Genomic DNA, 23,327 nt, shown 5'->3' with positions numbered 1-23,327 from the left:
TGATCCAGCTCTCTTTTTGATGCTTAGAAAACATGCTAATAAGATTAGTGCTTTAGCCTTAGCGTGGGATCGGCACTCACCAAACATGATGTTAGCTGATTAGTCACATGCCTGGCTTTGAACCTCCATGCCATAAATTAGAGATGGGAGGACTTTTATGGGGAGGTAATGCTGAATAATCCAGAACGTACTTGTATGAATCATCATTATCTCCACAGTTTAAAGGTTTCCACAGGATGAGCTTCTCATTACAGAGATAAACTTTAATATCATTCAGCTCACAGCTTTAATATCAAATTAACATGAAGCTTTAGAGGAGAGAGTGCATGGAGCATCTAATCACTAGCAGATACCTAATTATGCTTGAATGCCTTGTAGAAATGTTGAAAGGCAAGCGCACACACACGCATGCGCACACACACATTACACACTGTATATTAGAGACTTACTGGAAGTGTGTGTGTGTGTGTGTGTGTGTGTGTGTGTGTGTGTGTGTGTGTGTGTGTGTGTGTGTGTGTGTGTGTGTGAGAGAGAGAGAGAAATACTACATTATTATTATTATTAATAATAATAATAATAATAATAGCAGAAATACATAATAATTATAATAATAATAATTATTATTATCATTATTATTATTATTATTATCGTTGTTGTTGTTATTATTTGCAAGTGGCTAATGAAGTTCCTCACAGGAATATAAAAAATAGATTAAAAATTTCTCTTCTTTCTTCACCACAGAGTTTTTTAATTCCTGATTATATGAAGCATTTTGTAAGAAGAAGTAGATTTAGCATATCACCCTTTTGGGTCTAAATGAATTTCATATGGGTTTCATACAGAAATCTGTGCAGTTCTACTGAAACATACTGAAACATACTACACACCTTACATCCACCTTACAACACAAACTTAGCAATCTTATAAAACAATCTACACGTAGTGGTTTTTACTTCATACGTCATTTCAGCACCAATGGAACTGTATTATTATTATTATTATTATTATTATTATTATTATTATTATTATTATTATTATTGCCTTCAATTTTATTCTACTTGGATTCTATAAACACTAAAGCAGACATATAAAATGTACTAATCATTAGCGACATATCTATCAATCAATCATCATCATCATCCTGGTCATCATCATCATCATCATCATCATCGCTGAAGTCATCACCATGGATCTCACTGTCATCATCATCATTCAAATCATCCTCATCAAGGTCATCATCTTCTGTGTTGACCTTCCCTGAGAGGACGTCCTCGATCCAGTCCTCCAGCTCCTCAGCTGTGGGCAGAGCCTCATCGTTGGCTATCAGCCACACACTGTCTGCCTGTCGAATGTCACACACAAATATAATGGGTAACCTCAAATAACATTAAATTAATATCTTGTACTACTACAAGATAATTGATGGCCTGGATCAATGATACATGAAAGTAAATCGTGACGATTCTTTTTATCCAAAAAGTCTTTTACTTTTCATTATCTGAAACCCCATGACTCTCTGTAAGATAAGCAGTACAGAAAATGGATGGATGGATGGATGGATGGATGGATGGATGGATGGATGGATGGATGGATGGATGAACAGATGGATGGATACTCTGGTGTTGGAAACTGATCTCTAATATATTAAAAACAGGTTTTTAGGAAACAGTCATTTTTAGTCCAGGAATACATGCTATAATTAATTTTTAAGATACAGATTAATTAAATACTGATTAGGTGGGAAAATGTTCATGCATTTAAGGTCAGCCTCAAGTATTCCTGTGATATTAATGATATTTAATGAACAGGCTTGTGAACAGAATTAGTAGTGACTGTTAATAGCCTTTAATAGCACTGTTAATTAACAACCATAAAGTTGCTAAGACACACATTACTACAGACATCTACAGGACAAATTGATTAGCTGTTCAGGTGGATGTTAGCTATGCCTGTGCAAAACGCTCCTCCTTCTTCAGGAACATCAGCCCCATTTGTGTTCTGATCCTGATAGGTGATGTGTGAGCAGTTCTGAAGCCAACTCACATCTGTCACATTGACCACACCGATCTGAGGTCTGAACAGGTCCACTTTAAAGGTCTTTTCCCAGTAGGCAGTCAGCTGTTTGAAGAAGGGAAACAGTAAATCTCTGGCACAAGAGAACTTGGACTGCTGCTGGATGTGATAAATACAAACACTGTTAGACATCTCACCAGGGGAAAGTCATCAGGGTCAATCCACAAGATGCTCAGATCCGGGTTCTTGGTGTTATCTCTTGCCACCTCCTTCAGTATCTCCAAGAATTCATACCCATCTAAAATAAAGGGATATTAAAACATTTTGAGATACACTGCCAGCCAAACTTGTGTGAATGCAAATTGTTGGGTTTTTATATACTTGAATGTAGTATTTAAACATGCGATTAAAAAATCTTTTCCTGGTAGAGTATGAAATTGTAGTTTCTCTGATGTATATAATTATATTGTTCATTACCTCTGTGTTTAGATGTAACATTAATTCAAGACAAACTGAACCAGTGAAAACAAACCTGGATCCTCTTCCTCAGCAAAAGCCACAATGTGAATCCCATCCATATCATCCTCCTGTAAAACAGTGTATTTGTTGGTAATATGAATTTTGAGTGAAGCCAACATTAGACAACAAGACAGCAATATTAATATTAATATTCTACTCACCCAGGTTTCAAACATGTCCTCTGCACGTAGCTTCCTTAGAGTTGGTCTGAGCCAAAATAATGGGAAAAAAACTGTTATATTAGATATTTTATATTCATGGATTAAAAATGTTCAAACAGAGTCTCACCTTCGGTGTCGATTGACAAAATCCACTATCTCATTTTCCGAGTTGTGTTTTCCGGGGATGGTGACTGGCTCGTCCATGAATGGCTCATAGAAATCCACTTCATTTATCTTAAGAGTCAGCTGCTTGGCCACCTGTAGGAAAATATCATCACTCAGCACTTCCACACACACTGCAGCTTTTATTCTTAATGAAGTGGTCTCAGCCAGTTTTGAGTCAATTCACTTCAAATGCATCAGTTCAATTCAATTCTGGAGATGAGCTTACCTCAACACTTGTATAGGCTTGATTTCAAGACACACAATAAAGAGATCTTGCCTTTGAGAAAATGAATATCCATCTGTTTCATTAGCGCTTCACAAGGAGGTGGCACTCACCCCTTTGTCAAACGTGGCGAAAAACTTCACGTAAGGCTGAAATCGTTCTGCAGCCGCCTGAAAAGCCTTGTAGTCTGAAAAAAAGAAGGAAGCTTTGAATGAGAAAGGCAGGAAAAACGTGACAGCTGGAGAACAAGAGAGGTCAATGCACCCTCATTTTCCAATCCATCAGAAAGTGATAATGTGGAAAATTGTGAGCAGTAAAATGGCATCACAAGCCCATGTGTGTAAGACTGCTATAACAATACAGCTGAAGGTCACAGCAGAGGCCTCTTCAATCTCCTCCTCTTGAAATGGGATTTTTAATAAAGGCTGGGGTGCAGTCATATACGAGAAGATTACTTTTCTCCTCACGTCTTACAGCGGGAAAGACCTGTAATTGCTCTTAAACTATATGGTGAAGTGCAAGTAAGACAGACAGACAGACAGACAGACAGACAGACAGACAGACAGACAGACAGGCACACAGAGGGACAGACACACAGTCAGACACACAGACAGAACAATAAACAGACAGACAGATATACAGAGAGAGAGAGAGAGAGAGAGAGAGAGAGAGAGAGAGAGAGAGAGAGAGAGAGAGAGAGGCAGGTTGTGATCCTCTTTGTTTTTGCTTTCATTTACAGAGGCTGAGGTGTCACTGAAACCATTTCAGATCAGCATTTCTCGTTCCTTGTCTGTCACTTTTCTAATCTCAAGCCATTCATACCAAAATGAATAGCTACATTGGCTTTAACGATAGGATTGACAGAATGCCTGCACTTCTGTGGCTTTGTGTTACAAGAAAAATTAAGACAAAGCCTCCAGTGTTATTCCAGTTTTTCCATTTAACCATTTCTCTCATCACATAGTGATCTGTAGTTATCCCTGTTTATCTAGATGTGTACCTACAATGAAAGCAATCGGGGAAAAACTGTATACGTTGTTGTATACAAACTTTCTGACTGCCTCGTGAAATGGGTGGTTTTAAGAATAATCTTTATTACACATCAGTAAGAGCAAATAGAATTTCTAAGGCTCACGTTCTGAATCTTTGCCTCTGAAGTAACCAATGAGACGGATGTCTTCGTCCATCCTCTCAAAAGCCCGCTGCTCCATGGGGTTACTGATGAGCTCCACTGCATCCTCCAGAAGCTACAGTTCACACATAGACACAGAGATGAGAGAGAGAGAGAGAGAGAGAGAGAGAGAGAGAGAGAGAGAGAGAGAGAGAGAGAGAGAGAGAGAGAGAGAGAGAGACCATAGGTATGTCTGTTTGCTTGATAAAACACTAATTTGGTTTGGCTGAGGCTTGGACATGAAACAGTAGATCTGGTGATTTATTTAAGGGGTTGTTTGCATATTACAGCCTCCAGAAAATCTTAACATAAAGGAGAAAAACAAAAACAAATATATCCAGTCAGACTTTGTTTGTGGTGTCTGTGCTGTGCTCTATCCTATAAGCTTCTTGGACTTCAGCACTATCTGCTTCTAGGACTTCAGCAATATCATCATAGTATCACATTTTGATGATGATTGGGTAGCATGAATCCTAAACATGAGCTGGCATTGATTTTCAGAACATTTTATTTATTTAGAGAACGTAGCACTGAGATTCAAAAAATCTGATTCAGCAATGTTTGCATGTGTCTATTAAAACAGAAACTGGATCTGTGAAACTTCAGTTTTCTCTATAGACACCCTGTGGTAGCATGTTGGGTTTTTTTAATAAGTTGTGGAAATAAATGAATACTGTACATTAAGGCCAGGAGTTAACCATCTCAAGAAATATTCAATGGCCAAAAAATGATTGAACTATTGTCAGCTATTGTATTATAAATTCCGCTTGGATTTTGAAATTCATGAGCAATTCAATTAAGACTTATGAGAATTATGGCCAAACGATCTCGGATTGTTACAACAAAAGTGTCTTTTTTTTTTTGTCTTTTTCTTCTCTTCCTAGAAGGTCAACTGAAGCTTTGGCACACCTTATTAATTTTTTTTTACTTTTGTCTCTTGTGCCCAAAAAGTCATTAAGTGGAGTCCACACATTATGTATGATGTTACAACAGCATTATAATTCGTGGGCAACAGATACTTATAGTTAGCTTGTGGCCTCTTTATTATCTTGCCTCAGGGGTTCAAACCCCAAATCTGCCTCTTTTGGGCTCTTGAGCAAGGGCCTTATTCCTCTCTGCTCCAGAGATGCTGTATTATAGCTGACCCTATGCTCTGATCTCAGCTCACAAACAAGCTGGGCTATGTGAAGAAAACAATCTCACTATGCTGTAATGTAGAGTGTCACTTGAAAGTTTGTGAACCATTTAGATATCTTTATATAAACATCATTAGATTTGTTCTAAAAGTAAACAAAGTGAATGCAATCAAACAATAAGCTAAAAAAATTATACTTCATTTAATTAATCAGAAAAATAAAAAATAGTCCTCTGACTTGTCCACATCTTTTTAGAGAGTAGTTGATTTCTACTTGCAAATTTGCATTGCACACCAAGGCTGTTCAGTGTTCACCTGATGGCAGAATCACGCACATTAACATTAGCAAAAGTTTGCAGGGCCTTTAGTTGCTTAGAAGTTACCCTGGGTTCCCCACTGACCCAACAAACTATTACATGTCTTGCTTTTGGAGTAATCTTTATTGGTTGACCACTTCTGGTGAGAGTAGCAATGGTTGTAAATTTCCTCCATTTGTACAGAATCTTTTTGACTATAGATTTATGGAGACCAAATTCCAGATGTTTTTTTTTTTTCAAGCCCGATGAGCAATAATAACTCTTTTACTGAAGTCCTCAGAAATCCCCCTTGTTTTCACGTTGTGAATGTCAGACTTTGATATATCTCTGTTCTTCAAATAAAATAGGGCACCCACAGTCACAGTGATCTTTAAATTAAATACTAAACCTAGAGGTTATATACTTTTGCCACTCACAGATATATAATATTGAAACATTTGCCTGAGTAAAAAAAATGACCAAATATAATATATTTGCCTAATTTGTTTAATTGGGTGAAAATCTGGGTTTTCTACATCATATTGATGTAGAAAAATAGAAGTTTCCAAAGTTTTCATAAACTTTCAAGCAACACTTTATATGACACAAATAAAGGCTTGTTGCTCCTCTGGTTTCATTGGGAAAAAAATGGGGTAAATCAGGAATAACCTAGCGGCACACATTATGACAATGTTTTATACACAGAATCAGGCTTCTGGCTTGCTGTGTGATGTCTATTGGTTGATTATGTTGAATTGTTGTAGATAGCAGCTATTCATAGTTGGTTATTGATGTATGATATATGCCTTTGTTTCATTGTAAGGCATTTCCTTACTGAGGATCTGTCCTGTACATATATCTTCACTAAGTTATCTATTGAATCTATTGGATAAAAGTCATGCTATATGATTTAAAGTATATACAAAAGGCTGAGCACGAATAAATCACTCATACTATCTGAGGAAACTGTGTCCACCTCTACCCCTAATGGTGAAGCCATGATATACAGTAAATGATCTTATCCCATTTGTTATACTCACATCTAACAGGAACTCCACCAATGTGTCTGCAGAGAGCTCTCCATCAAACTCAATCACATGTTCATCCTTAAAGACATAAATGCTGCCCTCTTCCTCCAATCCTATCAAGAAAAACAAAAGACATGTACTGTATAAAAAATTATGTGAGAGCTATAGCACATATTATCACACGTCACAAGGACTCAACCTTACCAAGATTCTTAGCCACTTTGGCATCCTTATTGGAATCTACCAGTCCGAACCCTATGTCTCGGTCTTCCAAGATTTGGGCAGCCAGCTATAATCAGAGGCAACAAAAGAGATGGCAAGCAGTAAACATTTACACTATGCAAAGTACACACTTGGAAATACATGCCATATGTTATAGCCAACAGAAGGTTATTTATAAGCCTCAGGATTAGTAGAGTGTCAGTCCTGTGTCATATCACCAGATTGACTCTAAGATTGAATCGCTTACTGGATCAGTGATGCTTTACCGAATTATGTGGCTTAGATATGATATGAGAGGTGACCAAAATCAGACCCCTAGGGAGGATTTGACTCTCTTTTCAGGCTCAGAATCAGGTCAGTACCTCAAAGTTACACACCAATTATCCAAGACCTAGAAGGATGCTGTGTGCAAATGTTTGCATTTCATCTCCAACTGTTACAGAAGAACAAGAATATTCAGAAAAGCTGCACAGAGAGAGAAGAGTCTAATATTATGCTGATCTGAGGTCAGTTTGGCTTTAATTCAAGCACTGTAAACATACCATTATATACATTTTCTTATAGTGCAGTGTGCAGTAAAGAAAGAACTATCAACATATTATTTAAAAAAAGAAATAAAACAAATAGAACAAATAGTGATGTTACAAATAGGATCTAGCCTGACGCACTAGCTTCTAATGTGCAGCTCTTAACTTACTCTAAATACACTTAATTCACCCAAATCTCCAACCATATTCATCAGCACATCACTCCATCACTTCTTACCTCCAGCACCATCTCCCTCATGTGGAACTGCTGCTGCAGCTCCCTGTCTGAGGACAGCGGTTCATGGTAAAGCAGACACAGCATGTCATACTTCTTCAGCGCTTTCTTATAGTTCCTCTCGTTGATGTTAAGCACTCTGTCTTTTCCATCGAAGCTTGGGAATTCTAGGCCTTCTTCAGTAGAACTTCTGGAGAAAAGAGACAAGTAGGAGATAAGGAGAAGCCAGAGAGACAACATGATCCAAAGAAAAGAGGGTCCAAGCAGAGGGAGAAGAAGAAGAGGGACTGGAATTAGATTGCAAATCCTTGAGGGAAAGATAAGGCTGAGAGAGGTCAAGTCCTTAACCTAATGGAAAAAAGAGACATTTAAATAAAAAAATCTAAGACACAAACAGCTGTAGTGAAGCATTAGCATTGACTCTGACTTTCGCCTAGAGTAAAATAAGAATCTGGGAATGTCTCTGCTTTATCAGTTAACTCGACAGATCCTACACAAGTATGTCCATTCTCCTGAGACTCAAAGCCACTTTAGACAGCCCCTTGTTTCAAGGATAAATATAGATGACGTGCTGATGAAAATGAGGACAGTTGGAAGCACCGCTGGGAATCATTGACACTTCAGACATGAGAAGAAATTATAGCTTGAAGCAAGAATTGGAGATGTTCTTCACTAACATTAACACACAAATATATTATAAACTGCATCTTTTCTGATATCTTAATTTTCTCTAAATACATTGCATTGGGAATTGAAATACAGATTTTTGTGTTGTTTGTAAGGAGGATGTTAGTCAGAGAAGCAACCAAGAATAACACTAAGGATTAACACTTAACATGATGCTTCAACCTCCATGCTTCAATGATTATGAGCAATGCAGCGCTTTGTCTGAGGGCCAGTTATGTCTCATTGGACAAAGCCATATTCATTTCTGAGTCTCTAAAATGTAGTTTAGCTACAAATCTTATACAAATGGGAATTCATATGGCTTACCAATCTTCCTTTGTGCAGTGATCAGGCTATGGTTGTTCCATGAACAGCTTCTTTCATCTGAACCTTGGATCTCTTCAAATGCTTCAGTGTTCATCTTGGCTTTTTACTTACGCAAGGCAGTTGGTTATATTGTGCTTATCTCAACTCATCTTAAGGTTAAATAAAAATGAACGGTCAGGTTTGCATTGTTAATGCTACATGGCCTGCTTTTGACATTATGGTTTGTCTTGTGTATAATTTATACTATTTTTTTTTTTAGAATTAATTTACAATTATGGTAAGTTTTTAGATTATGATTTAATTACAACTGATTTATCTACAGGGATATAATAATAAATTAGGGCAACATCTACAGTACCTCATAGACAAGCAGCAAAGTAATAAATAGAAACAGGAGTTAATACGTAGAAACAGAAGTTTTAAACGTTTTACTAACAACTAATCAATACATTTGGAACATATTATGTCACTTTTTTAAATTATCCAGCATTTAACTGGCTTTTTTTCCTCATCTGCATCATTTCTGAGCTATATAGGTCATGTGTCATTCCAGGATTGCTGGGTTATTTGTGTCCCACATTTCCAAATATGATGTAAAATACATTTTAGAAATGTGGGTAAATGATCTGTCTCAAAAACCCAAGTGCATATTTAACATAAACAACTTTAATAAAAATTTAACATAAAATGTAAAAAATAAAAATAAAAAAATCCAATTTTAATAAAACGTTAATAAAAAATATTCAACACTTATCTTACTAGAATTATAATTGATGTTTACATGTGAAATATAAAGTGATATTTAGAACTGTAGTATTTAATGTACAGTAAAAAAAAGTATGACTTTAAATGCAGCCCATAGACTTTTAACGTGGACAGACCAGACTAGCAGATCATCGAGTGTCTCAGCCACAACTAATCTACACCAAAAAGAAAAACATGGAGCCTCGCTGTTTGTACATAGTGCTTTTTCTGTTCCTATTGAGTGAATCCGAGACATGCCTGGCTGATAAAGGTATTTTATTTTTAAATACTAACTTTCTAGATATCATTTAGGGTGGAAAATTCAAACAGAGCTGCATTTTGGAGTCAGGTATCAATACAATGGCTTCCAATTGCCTTTATGTTTGCTATATAAATGACCTACATTAGTCCTGTAGTGCATTTTGTGTCTAATAGCATGTTGTTTAGCTTTCAGTCTCTGTTATATTTGTCTGTCAATGTAAACATTAACATTAGTTAAGAGTTTTAGTTCTATTTACACCATGCATTATAGAAACAGTGGCAGAAATTGATGTGACTGATGTGATTCAGATTATTTACCCAACTGGACTGGGACCTGATGAGAGAAGATCTGAAAAAGTTAGTAGTTAGTATGGCAAAGGAAATTGTTTCTTTCTCTTACACCATCCAAAGGCAGGTTTATGGAGATGGAGATAAATAATTGATGCATGTAGATATGGAGGGGTAATAGTTATGGATGTATAGATAGATAGATAGATAGATAGATAGATAGATGGAGATGGATGAGGACATACGTATGTAGATATGAAGAAATATATAGAGGAGGATTAACGGATGAAAGAGGATGAGTTGGATCGAATCGGATGGACGGATTAGGACAAATAGAATGGATTAATAAGTGGGAATGAGGAAGAATGCCAAATATGGAAGCATGGATGTGAAAAGTTTGATGAATGAAGATTTACGGCATACGTTATAGAAAGAGTGGCCAGAAATTGATGTGATTGGTGTGATTTACATCGAAAGTCTGTGCTGTGACAAAGGTGTAATATGTTAATATTTCTCACAGGAGCACGATGGCAGAAATATCTCACCCAGGTTTCTGAGGCCACCAAAAACTACCGGTCATGCAGTCAGGAGAACTGCAGCTGCCACATCAGGTATAAAAAAAATACCCTGTTTTCCTTTTTTAAGGCAGTGTAGCAGGTTGATGTCTTTTTTTTTTCTTTCTTTTCTTTGTTGGATTACTTCGACTAAGTACATGAAAGTGTACACTTCCTCCCAGGCAAGGTGTGACCAGAGCTCAGTATTGGGTTCCTGCACACTTGTTCATCACATGTAGCATCCTTAGTAAAAGCAATACTATAATTCTGCTCACCAGTTTAAAGGTTTTTGAGATTGAGGAATTCATTTTAGGTAACATACACTTCATACCCAAATGTTCAACAGCCACAGTGATTGTTGAAGATCCCATTCCTGATGTAGTTCCCTTTTGCTGTTGTAATAAGCTTCACTCTTGAGGGAAATGTTTTCCACTAGATGTTGGGTGAGAAGGTCTGTGGTGTGTTCAGTGGGGTTAATTGCAGGGCTTTGTGCAGAACACTCGAGTTCTTCCACTCAACACTTTGACACACCATGTCTTCATAGATGCTGCATTGTCATACTGGAACAGGTTTGGACCTTCTCTACAATTATTTGATTCAAAATTTGTGGCAGGAGGTTCAGGAATAACTATATATGGATGTGAAGATTGGGTGTCCGTATACTTTTGGCCATATATAGCTGCAGTATTCTGAACTGTGGAGAAAGGTTGGATATGACATGAATATTCAGTGTATACAATCTGTCACATGATCCTGGCACACAGGTTCATCTCGCCCTGTGGATCTTTCAAATCAATTCTGAGCCTCGTCATTTCTCAGTTGTAGCTTTGGAGCTAAGAACGGTTTGTGTAATCATAAAGACGGTCCTGTGCTTGACCCATTACTCTTATTTACATTGTTCTGATTTAATATTTAAATATTTAATCCCAGTATTGGGTGCCACCTTGAAGAGGATGTTGTCTCAGGTAGTTTTTCTTGCCACTGCCACCTCTGACTTCCTCATTAGGGATTTGAATTGAATATGGACCAATGCCTAGAATTCACATTTTCTCTGTTATGTCCCAGTGTCCTGAAGAAGGACCTGAAGCCGTTCAGCAGCGGCATCACAAAGGAGCTAGTGATGGACACGGTGCGACGTGGTGTGGGCACACATTACCAGATCATCAAGCATAAACTCTACAGGGAACCAGAATGTATGTTCCCAGCAAGGTCAGCAGAATAGAAGTTTCTTTGTGCTTGCCTTTAATGATGATGATGATGATGATGACGATGATGAGTGGTTTCGTTTTCTTTTTGTATGATGTTCTTGAAAAACGTCAACACTCTAAATAAACATTGTACCATTTTAAGAGATGCTCTGCTCTTCTAAAAGTAGTTTTCTTGTAGCTTTGTACATTCACACCCTTTGTTGTAATTTTCTATGGCTAACTATATGAAAAACAAGCTTAGAGTCCTGGTCTTTTTAATACAGGTGCAGTGGAGTCGAGCATTTTATGCTGGAAATGATTAACAGGTTGCCAGATATGGAGATGGTAATCAACGTTCGTGACTATCCTCAGGTGCCATCATGGGTTCAGCCCGTTCTCCCCGTTCTATCCTTTAGCAAGGTATGTCTCTGGGATACAGATTTGGTTATTTACATTGTGATTTGTTTGACCTACAAGAGGATGCTCTTAAAGAGCAAGTGGTAGCAGGAACGAAATGTGAGAAAAACTAGAAACGATCTAAAGATCATCAGTGTGATCTGATTATCAACCATCAAGCAAATCACTGAACTGACAATATTATAGTGAGATACATGAAGTGTGTTAAGACATTTTGCTGTATGCTTTTAGACGCCAGACTATCAGGACATCATGTATCCTGCCTGGACATTTTGGGAAGGAGGACCTGCAGTTTGGCCCATTTACCCAACTGGACTTGGTCGCTGGGACCTGATGAGAGAAGATCTGAAAAAGTTAGTAGTAGAAATTGTTTCGTTCTCTTACACCACCCGAAAGGCAGATTGATGGAGATAGAGACAAATAATTGATGGATGTAGATACGGAGGAATAATAATAATAGGTATGGATGTATAGATAGATTTAGATAAAGATAAATGGATGAGGACATACTGTATGTAGATATGAACTGATGAAGGAAAGGTTGAATTTAATCGGATGGATGGATTAGGACAAAGAAAATGGATTAATAAGTGGGAACGAGGAAGAATGAAGAATGGCAAATATGGATGCATGGATGTGAAAAGTTGGATGTATGAAGATAAAATGAATGATGCATGCTGAAGGATGTATATGAATGAATATGGTTTACAGCTTTTATTCATCCATATACCCATCTTTCATCCATCCATACATCTTCGTCCTTATACCTATCCATCTACCACGAGACCATCTTCATCCATGTCTCCTTTCATCCACGTTTCCATACTTGCTTTTATCCATCCATCCATCTACCCACAATAATGGAAACGTGGATGAAAAAAGACACGGATGAAGATGGTCTTGTGGTAGATGGATAGGTATAAGGACGAATTGATGGATGGATGGATGGATGGATGGATGGATGGATGGATGGAGAAACGGATATATATTTGGATGGACGAATGAATGGGCATAGATTTGGATAGATGGATTGGTGAGCATAGTTTTAGATAGTTGGATGAATGAATAAGAATGGAGATGGATGGATGGATGAAAGATGGGTATATGGATGAATAAAAGTTGTACATTTACATACACATAAATGCAATCAAAATATATGCCGGCTGCAAGCAATCATTTGAAGGGAATTGAAGGAAAAAACAATAAAGAAATGCAGTCGCTTTAAACTAAGACATTAATCTGTTTCCGATTATAATTAAAAGTTTCTCTTTTTTCTCTTCAGATCGGCAGCTCGGTGGCCATGGGGGAAAAAAAGCTCCAAAGGTTTCTTCAGAGGCTCTAGGTGAGACAGACATAGTCCTGGCAGGGCTGATGTCAGCTCACCGCCGGTGTACGGCGGTGCTTTATACGTGCATTTTACTTATTCTTTTGGTTTTTCTGCAGAACAAGTCCGGAGAGAGACCCGTTAATTCTGCTGTCCAGAGAGGAGCCGAGTCTGGTGGATGCCGAATACACTAAGAATCAGGCGTGGAAATCCGAAAAGGTCTGATTACTATACCGTGTTCACAGATGATGGAATCTGATCTATAGTCTTTTCATTTTTATTTCCTCTGTATTTCTTATCTGCTTCAGGACACTCTGGGTAGAACCCCAGCTACGGAAGTTCCCCTGGTTGATCACTGCGAATATAAGTATGTGCTTAGTCCTGAGTGAATTGTTTAGTGCGTATGGAAGAAGTAATGAAGGCAGAAATATTAACTACACACCGAGTCTGTGTTGTAACTGAGTGCCTGTATCGAAAAATCTTTCTCTCTCGCTCTCTCTCTCCCTACGTTAGATACCTCTTTAATTTCCGAGGCGTGGCAGCCAGCTTTCGCTTCAAGCACCTGTTTCTTTGTGGCTCTCTGGTCTTCCATGTAGGAGCGGAGTGGCTTGAGTTTTTCTATCCTCAGCTCGAGCCCTGGGTTCACTACATCCCAGTGAAACAGGACCTCTCTGACCTCAGGTGAACCCTTTAGTCCCAGAAACTTCCTGCATGCTGAATAGCAGTACGAAATGTGTTACCTTTGTGTAATTTGCCTCAGAACAAAAACAAATCGATACGACTTTTTAAAGGTGGAAAGATTTGCAATTATAGCTGTTATTATAGAGGGGAAATGGGGTGAGAGGTTGGAAAACCACCTGCAGTGTTTCATTTAATTTTATCCCACAGCTTCGTTGAATCTTCAAATTTGATTAGTCCAAAGGTATTGAATCATTTTCTACAACAGCAGCTCTGTTTCTATAACAGTAGCTCTCAAGACTTGTTATGGTTGTAAGGGAACTCCCAGGTGGTTAGAGGAAAATAATCAATCATTTTAAATGACTGTGGTTCAGAAAGAATTACAGTCGATGAAACGGTAGGAGATTTTTATTTTATTTTTTTTTGCCTGAAAACTGCATGAAATTTTGTTAGTAAATGTTACAAATTGTTGATATTTCTGCAGGGAGCTGCTGCAGTTCGTGAAGGAAAATGACAAAACTGCAGAAGCCATCGCACTAAGGTATTAATTATTCCTGTTTATCCCAGATTGATTACAGATTAAAATCTTCTGTTTGTCATGAACACTGTCATCACTGTGTGTCTTCAGGGGCCAGAAGTTTATCGAGGATCACCTCCGTATGGAGGACGTGTCTTGCTACTGGGAGACACTTCTGACCGACTACAGTAGACTGCTCAAATACAAACCTAAACGCAAATCCAGCTACAACCAGATCACTCGCAAACCCGACAGGTCTGAACTCTGACCTGCACAAGCATGTGACATGAATGTCCAGAAAACGAGTTACTCATTGTTTCTGACTCGACTTTGATTCAAAACTGATCAGGTGTGTTTCACTGTAGTTTTTTTTTTTTTTCCTCCCCACTGAAGACACCTACTGCCCCCTTCTGGGTGAATAAATAAGACCAACACACACACACACATGCACTTAGAGTTAAATCCCTTTATAATCTTACTGTTTAAAACATCAGTTCATCAAGTTCAGTTGTATTAGAGCATGATTCATACAAACCTTAATCTTAACCATCCCATCTTAGCCAAAATTGATCACTCCTGATTATATGTGTCAGTGCAACCACCGGGAAATTGAGCTATAGGGCCTCACTTGGGAGATATAAGTATCTACAGTCATAAGGAAAGTGCCACTGTTATGTCAGAGGGAACATTATTTTGCCATTCATGACATCTTGAAAATCATATCTACATCCTTTCATTTAGATGATATGATCTAGAGCCACATTGGCACGACAGTGTTGAATATGTTCTAGTATTCTTCAATTACATCAGCAATATGTGGGGTTTACATTGTGCTCCAGTTTGACTGTAAACAATGACAACCTCATAATGTGAAGTGTTTTTTACGGTCTAATTTACATTCATTTATTCATTTCAATGTTCATGCATTTAATTTTAAGACCAAATAAAAGATATTTTTCAAGTGATGTGTTTATTATTTGAAATGATTACACCACAAACTGTGATTAAATATAAAATTACAACACATGTTTTTGGACTGGGGGAGGAAAGCGGCACAAACAAACGATACCCCGAAGTGCAGGGAGAAAATACAAATTCTACGCACACAGGGCAGACGTGGGGCAAATATGCTAATCACTAAACTTTGTTTACTAAATTTATTGAAAATGTATGAAACTTTGAAAGAAGCAAAAGTATGAGAATAAGATAAGAATATTTCAGTTTGGGTTTAAATGAAATTAACTGTAAATTTTTCAGTTAAATTTGGGTATCTATCACTTTTTAATTTTACTTTTGCCTTCATATACACAGTGTGCAAACAGAATTAAATGCAAACTGTACATGCAAAGTTTTTAAATCTTAAATGCAAAGGTTCTCTTTGGGGCATAAATGGTTCAGTTTTAACCTTTTGAAATGAAGATGATGATGAGGTTCCCCTTTGAGTCTGGTTCCTCTCAGTGTTTCTTCCTCTTCCATCTAAGGGAGTTTTTCCTCCCCACAGTCACCTGAGTCACCTCAGACTCGCTCATTGGGAATAAATACAATCACGTTTAAAAATATCTAATATTAATCTTGAATATTTGTATTATATAAATCTTTATATTATTCTTTATATTCACCTTTTGTTCTATGTTTATGTTCTGTAAAGCTGCGTCGAGACAGTTTCAATTGTACAAAAGCGCCATAGAAATAAACTCGAATTCTATTGAATTGAATATATTGTAAATAAAAATAGTCTTATCGAAGTCTTTTCAAGTCAAAGGGCTTGAATCCAAGTCGAATCAGGTCTAATTTGACTAAGTGGACCTAATGGAGCAAATTTGAGTCTTGCTCAGTGAGTGGATTGCAGTGAGGGTCCCCCGGCCGCTGGGTGGCGCTGTGATTTCTGCGCTTTTAGTAAATAGACGCGCTGACATTGAACCGGCTACAGGAGGAATCTCAAACAGGAGGTAAGCAGAGCGTGTTAGTTAACGTCCAACGTTACACGAAGGCTTTGGGTTCTTTTAAAAATAAAAAAATATAAACAGGGTTTGCATCAGATTTCCGAATGAACGTCCTTTAAAGCCGTTGTGAAGAGCGCGCGTGAGGGTTAAGCGCACGTGAGCAGTAAACACAGCACGTCCTGACCTCAGAGACTCACAGCTGAATCTCTAATATTTACTTTTATTGCTCTAACAAAACTCCTATAAGAGCTTAATCATCATCATAATAATAACTATTTTTAATATATATATATATATATAATATATATACAATTCACATCCTGAAAAGAGTTCTACTACTTTTCCTATTCAATTTTATTTAAATCGGTTCTATAATGCTATTGAATAGATACGAGGCATCAATGATTAAAATAAACAAGACAAAAATAAAAACCAGGAATGCAGAAGGTGCCTCGTTTTTGTTCTGAACCTAAAACGTATAAACTGTCACTGTTTAGATATATTTTGTGTCAATAATCTATTCATATTGAAGTGAATAGAAACTAAATAAAGCAACTCTGAGCTTCACTTCTTTCTTTCCTACATCACATGTATCACTGCATTAGATCGGAAGTGTTATTGATAGATTTTTAAGTACAGGAGGAATCTTTTCTTTACACAGCACCCTGTAATATATCATCTGCACAATTCAGCACATACACAAATGTTTACATCCCTAAAGGCTGTGCATGTACGCATGAGTTTTCAGAGTATATGAAACACGTCCTAACTCCTTGCCATGTGTTTCCCTGCAGTGATTGAACAGTTTGCGGATGCGTGATGCACCCTGTGGGCCAGCGTTCACACACATTCACATGTGGAGAGAAAGACACAGATACAGCCAGCCCCAGAGCCTTGCATACAGGACTGCTAAGGGCAGTTTATATGTTCACCATTCCTCGAGTGCATGCAGCTGACATTGTTGATTCTTTACCAAAACATGTGGGCAAGCCGGAGTTCCCAGACACAGGATGGGACCGCATTAAAGACATATTCGACCGACGGTCTGTTTATTTATTTACAGGTCTATATCTATTTCCAAGAGACATAGTTCATCTGATGCATTAGAATAGGGATGTTCTGTCATCTCGACCCCTAAGAAACTCCTGGGGATTTTAGGGAGAATATATCCATGTTTGAATTCTGATCTGAAGTGTAATTAACAGTAACTTACTTCAGCTATATTAAAAGCTTGCAACAGCAAACATAATTTATCTAAGATAAATTAACTAACTAGTGTTAGTAACACCACCAGCTTGCTATGCAGTGAATGTGAATAAACATGTCATCGGGCTACGGTTCTCAAAGCGGGGTCTGTGAAGCATTACGAGAGTGTTTGATAATTATAATTATAACGTAGAAATGAAAATGACCAGAGTCAATATTATTATTTTAGGATTGGATTATTATTTTATAGCCTGTAAATAATGCCAGCTTGGCCCTATTGTAAAATTTCCAGAATAAATGATATAGTACACATTAAATCATGAGCTTTATATTTGTGTATGGATTATGTATGTAAACTATTATTATAAAACTGTACAGAGAAAGCCATGGAAATACTTTTGTAGTTATTTCACTGCATACAGTTTAAAAACCTTTGTCATAATATAGTTATGTATATATATTATATTTTTGATGTTTATTTTTCTGTTAGAGATGGACAGGCGTACTCGGAAGAGGTGAAGAATGTGGCTAAGAGTGCTCTGACAGCTGCCTTGGTGGGACTGTTGTACGGAGGCCTGCCTGGAGCCCGACATGCCCGTGAGAGGTTCATCCAGCTGAGCCAGGCTGAGATCTACCGCAGCAGAGTGGAGGCAGTGGTAAGAGAACCAGAAAAAGGCCAAGAAAAGATTTCATGTTGATTAGCATCCTGTTTTAAGTGACACCAAACTTGCATATCTACATATCACTCACGCTTGTTAAAGGATGTGATCTCTGAGATTCGGACCGTGACACATCTCTGATCTGTAGAAAGATGAATAAAAATAGACATTTCAGTATTTACCCTTTCTAAATGCTGTATATATTGTTTTCCCTTCATCTGCGTCACAGTTGAATGCATGTGATCAGATATGGAACTGAGGAAAATGAATTTTGTAGTACAAGTTAAGTTAACTGAATGATCTTACTAATGTGTTTTCTTTTTAGATTTTTTTTATTTATAGATTCATTATATCTAAGGAAAATTTGAGTCCCCCAATTTTAATTTCTTGACTTGTGAATTATATAAAATTGACTGGTTATATGTCGGTATGTAAGCCACGAACTGTGGTAGTCCTTTATAAACAGAACCTTTCTTGCTTCTTGTGTGTTTTTAGCGTTCGGCTCATAACGCAGCTATCCGAGGCTTTGTGAGATACGGCTGGAGGTGGAGCTGGAGAATCGCCGCTTTTGTGACACTTTTTAAGTAAGTTCTTTAAGTAAACGCACACACATCTGATACAACAAGAAAATGTAGCGCTTGCAGCTTCACAGCTATGAAGCAGATCTGACCTGCTGTCTGTGTCTGTTTCTAACAGCACTGTCAGTACGGGCATTTCTGTGTACAGAGACAGTAACGCCTTGAGTCATTTCGCTGTGGCGGGGGGTAAGTAACATCCCCTTAACATCATTCACAATGAAACACCTGTGATTCTCCTACTTTTCTTTTCAGGGATTAGTCAAGTTCACATTGGATTAGAAATTACTATTTAAAGACCAGTTCTTTAGGGAAAGGACATTAATGCATTACTTTAATGTCAAAAAATGTAGATAATTTAGGACTAGAGAGTTAGTTTGATTATAAATCTGGTCCAAATGGTGGCATTTTGTAGTTTTAGGCTTGTTTTTATTGGTGTTGTTTTTAAAGCTGATTCTGTATTTTATTGTATGTACCTGTAAGTTACCCAAGCGGCACTTTTATCTCTGAATTAAAAAAAACCCACTGTTAAAAAATGTTTTCTTGATGTTTAAATCTGTTCTTTGTGTAGCTGTGACCGGAGGTGTGTTCCGAATGAATCTGGGCCTCAGGGGATTGTTGGCAGGATCTGCTATTGGTGCTGCGTTAGGGTGAGTTGAATAGAGATTATCTCGAACACTCTTTTAATGGAGTTGATCAGCCAAACCACGATGTGTGTCTTTTGTTTTGCACTAAAGCTATAAGGCTGATGTTGCTGACAAACTAAAGGAAGGCTTGCAGTCTTGCTGTTTCATGCACAACGTATGAATAAATAATTATTAATTGACCGTGCACAGTGTTGAGTTCTTCAAAAACTTCCTATTATTATAATACTTTCCCAGGGAGCCTAGATGAGTTTCAGACTTGTTGAACTTCATGAGTGTTGCCATGTCACACTCTACAAGCTAACATTCTGAGATGTACAGTAAGAACTTGTAGTTTTTTCATATTTCTGTTTTTTTTACCTACCCTACTAGGGGCAATATTTTCACAGAAAAAAACAAACCTGTTTTTTCCACACAAATGTTTTGATCTTTAAAGTAAATGGTTGTATGAAACACGTTTCTGCTCTCTTAGATTCCCCAAGAGCTTGTTATGTTCAACCACTAAAATTCTGTGTAGGTTTATCCCAACAGAGGTAAAAACCTCTGATACTGAAAGCCAGCAGAGTTCTGACTCTTTTTATATCTGACTTGCATCCATAAAACAATTTGTTTATTTATACTGATTAAAAAGGTCAGATAAGTCAGTTTCCATTTTGCTGGTGTAACGAAACGCAATTGTACTGGTAAAAAAGGTTAAAAATGGCAGCATGGTGCAATACCTAAAAGTCTAATATCAGTTATTTAGCAAAGTGAACTTGCTAAGTGCCAGTAAACAAGCCACAGTAGGTTTTAGTATCCAAGTGATTGCTGTCATCTTGTTGTCAGTGATTTATGTGAAACATCACTGTGGAAAGGTTTATTGCGGGTGGTCCATTCACTCATGCCAGTCACTCATGGCAGTCACCAGCGCATCATGTCCCTGCAGGTTTCCCGGCTCTACCGTAGACAAGTACAATCAGCGGTTTGTTTACTTGGCATTAACTAAGAGAAGGGTCTAAGTGCATTGTGCCACTTCTGGTGCAGATGCCACTTTCCATGGCATAGATTGGGTTTTGACAGCTTGTTTTCTGCACCATGTATAGCTCCTGTAAATTTTCTCTCTAAGAGGCAAACCATAGCTGGGCCCACCTGAGGAGCTCGAACCTTGTGTTCTCCTGATGATTGATACATGTGTCATGATGTTGTTCGAGCGGACAGACACACGCCGAGGTCTCCCTGAACAGTCCATTCCACCTGGTTGATCTCACACCAGGGGTCTGGTGGCACAAGACAGTAAGGAAAGCATCCTTCATGACTGTCTCTGTGCCGTCTGTCTCCACAAGCTAGAGTCTTTTTCTCTCTTCCGGAGACAAGGACATGTCTCTTTATGTTCTTCTGAAGACTAATAAGAAGGCTAATAACTCACGTTTGAACATCTCGTAGTTCCAGCTGTAGAATCTGTATGTGATGTGTGACCATGGAGCCGTATAAGAACAGATGGATTCTACTTCTCAGGACTGAAACAGTGATATTGTGGATGGTGTGTTGCCGATCATTCTACACGGCTGTTTCTGCTCTTTGGGAATTCTCCATTCTCTCTCGTGCTCTCTCTCTCTTTTTCTCTTTCTCTGTCAATCTCTCTGTCACTCTTGACGCAGTGACATGTCCTCCCCTCACCCCACTTTCTTTCTGTTGACCAGCTGCTCCCTCCTAGCAACCCCCCCAACACACACATGCACACACCCAGTGCCAGAGGAACCCATGTGCCATGCAGAAGGCCCAGATCTTTAGGGCAGAACGGCTTGAGTGCCTAATCCAACAGCTGCAGTGCTTTTTTTAAATTTCCTGTCAGCTTTGTATTCCAATCCCATCCATCCCTTGATCTCCATATCTCCTCCTTCTGGCACTGTTGATCTCATCTCTGGGTTGTTCCTGAGGACAAGCTCCATCATCCTCCATTCATTTGGCTCAGTTTTTCATATTTTGTGCTGAGACCTTTCCAGTCGTCCTTTCCATCCAGCAGTGCTATCAGGATTAGCACCTCAGACGGCATTCGTCCTCCGCCCCCCTTTCTCTCTCTCAGTATGCTGGCAGAGCTGACTTTGGCATGCTGACTGGCACCTGGAGCGCCGCTCGCTGTGTATGTAAACATCCCCAGTGCCCGGCAAGGTGCAGCGAGGCGGGGCACAAAATTCAAACCAGGCAGCTAATCAAATCGGCACATCACGCTCTAAATAGCACCAAGCTAGGAAATGGGGAGTGTAGACCTGAACAATGATGGTTAAGATGGTTCGACATTTGAATCAGTATGGTTTCATATTTATGATATCATGATATTTCCTAATTTTATATCATGGTTTGCAACAATATCCAAAAAACATTAATCGTCCTCACTTCCTGTCTTCTTAACTCCAGCTTACTTAAGACAACTACAGTGGAATGGAATGGTTGATTTCTGAATTTTTATATGAAGCAAAATGACATGAAAATATATTCAATTTATTATTTATAATTAATTTATAAATTTATCGATTGTTCTTTGCAGAATCTTTCACAATAAAACACAAACATTTCCTGGAGCATTTTAAAGCCCTATTAATGAGTTTTAGCTGACAGACTCATGTTTTTGCAGTGTGCCTGCTGGGGCGTTAATTGTTGGGCTTCAGAAGCTGGGAGGAGAGACCATGCGTGAAAAACGACGACGGGAACGAAGAGAACTGTATGAGCTAAGGGTGGCTGAATGGTATGTTTTAATGCTATTATATCAGAAATGTTTTTTTTTTATCCTGCAAGTCAGTTTATATTTATTTATTTATTTTTGCTTGTTTATTTCTTTATTTAGGAGTGCACGTCTGCAGCTTACTGACCAGATAATCGGAGAATTTAGTGGCCAGGACCAAGACACAGAAGGTGACCTTCAGCGGATCCATGAGCTCCTTAGTCAACCAAGGAACGAAGAATCGACTAAGGAGACTTAACAGATCTGATTATCGTGACTGACTGAAGTTATAGATAATAACATGCTCACAAATGAGAAGTGCTGGCTCTTCTGATGGGAGATGTATTTGCAGGATTTAAGCTGAAAGATAAACTGGTTGCTCCCAAACAAACATACATTACACATCATGTGCTAAATATTTTTGCACTTCAGTTCATTTTCACCCTCGTGTTTAATTCCACACTGTTCAGAGTGTTGCTCTGTAAACCAACTGAATATTTATTTACTCATCATTGTAAAATATACAGTATATATAACTTTTAAATGTACCTTGTCTTCTTGTGAGACTTTGGGGAAAGAATGTGGAAAACTAAAAATTGACAAACCGTCATCTGACATGTTGGGACTAAAGACGTTTAGTGATGTGACTCATTTGTAGACCAGAGAACCACAAAACTCAGTGTGACTGTCCCAGTAGAGAGAGAGAGAGTGAGAGTGAGTGAGTGAGTGTGTGAGAGAGAGAGAGAGTGTGAGTGAAAGAGAGACTGTGAGTGAGTGTGTCTGTGTGTGTGTGTGTGTGAGAGAGAGAGTGTGAGTGAGTGTCTGTCTGTGTGTGTGTGTCTTAGTGTGTGTGAGAGTGTTTGAGTGAGTGTGTTTCTGTGTGTGTGTGTGTGTCAGTGTGAGTGTGTGTGTCTCATATGGTGCTGTGAGCTCGTCACATGCCT

General features: G+C 38.2%; 3 protein-coding genes across 3 annotated transcripts; 2 read left to right on the top strand and 1 right to left on the bottom strand.

The window, feature by feature from the left end:
* Nucleotides 1-672: 672 nt before the first annotated feature.
* Nucleotides 673-8,198, bottom strand: LOC113648744 (calsequestrin-2-like). Its single transcript, XM_027156079.2, has 11 exons — nucleotides 7,699-8,198; nucleotides 6,916-7,000; nucleotides 6,724-6,824; nucleotides 4,217-4,328; nucleotides 3,195-3,268; nucleotides 2,821-2,951; nucleotides 2,694-2,739; nucleotides 2,546-2,600; nucleotides 2,211-2,311; nucleotides 2,044-2,118; nucleotides 673-1,342 (listed from the first exon to the last, which is right to left on the bottom strand). The coding sequence occupies exons 1-11, from the start codon at nucleotides 7,933-7,935 to the stop codon at nucleotides 1,124-1,126; spliced, it is 1,236 nt and encodes a 411-aa protein (XP_027011880.2). The 5' UTR covers nucleotides 7,936-8,198; the 3' UTR covers nucleotides 673-1,123.
* Nucleotides 8,199-9,557: 1,359 nt separating this feature from the next.
* On the top strand, nucleotides 9,558-15,619 carry poglut1 (protein O-glucosyltransferase 1). The gene is made up of 11 exons (XM_027155947.2): nucleotides 9,558-9,703; nucleotides 10,502-10,592; nucleotides 11,601-11,744; nucleotides 12,007-12,142; nucleotides 12,371-12,492; nucleotides 13,422-13,481; nucleotides 13,583-13,682; nucleotides 13,772-13,830; nucleotides 13,977-14,144; nucleotides 14,626-14,682; nucleotides 14,770-15,619. Exons 1-11 carry the CDS (start codon nucleotides 9,628-9,630, stop codon nucleotides 14,924-14,926), a joined length of 1,170 nt encoding a protein of 389 aa, XP_027011748.1. The 5' UTR covers nucleotides 9,558-9,627; the 3' UTR covers nucleotides 14,927-15,619.
* An 879-nt stretch (nucleotides 15,620-16,498) lies between these two features.
* On the top strand, nucleotides 16,499-22,927 carry timmdc1 (translocase of inner mitochondrial membrane domain containing 1). Its single transcript, XM_027155994.2, has 8 exons — nucleotides 16,499-16,607; nucleotides 17,396-17,644; nucleotides 18,298-18,463; nucleotides 18,962-19,050; nucleotides 19,163-19,230; nucleotides 19,613-19,691; nucleotides 22,297-22,407; nucleotides 22,507-22,927. The coding sequence occupies exons 2-8, from the start codon at nucleotides 17,421-17,423 to the stop codon at nucleotides 22,640-22,642; spliced, it is 873 nt and encodes a 290-aa protein (XP_027011795.2). The 5' UTR covers nucleotides 16,499-16,607; nucleotides 17,396-17,420; the 3' UTR covers nucleotides 22,643-22,927.
* The last annotated feature ends 400 nt before the right edge of the window (nucleotides 22,928-23,327 follow it).

This window comes from Tachysurus fulvidraco, chromosome 18, assembly GCF_022655615.1.
Source record: "Tachysurus fulvidraco isolate hzauxx_2018 chromosome 18, HZAU_PFXX_2.0, whole genome shotgun sequence".
NCBI classification, from domain to species: domain Eukaryota; kingdom Metazoa; phylum Chordata; class Actinopteri; order Siluriformes; family Bagridae; genus Tachysurus; species Tachysurus fulvidraco.
This window is presented reverse-complemented; position numbering and strand designations above follow the sequence as displayed.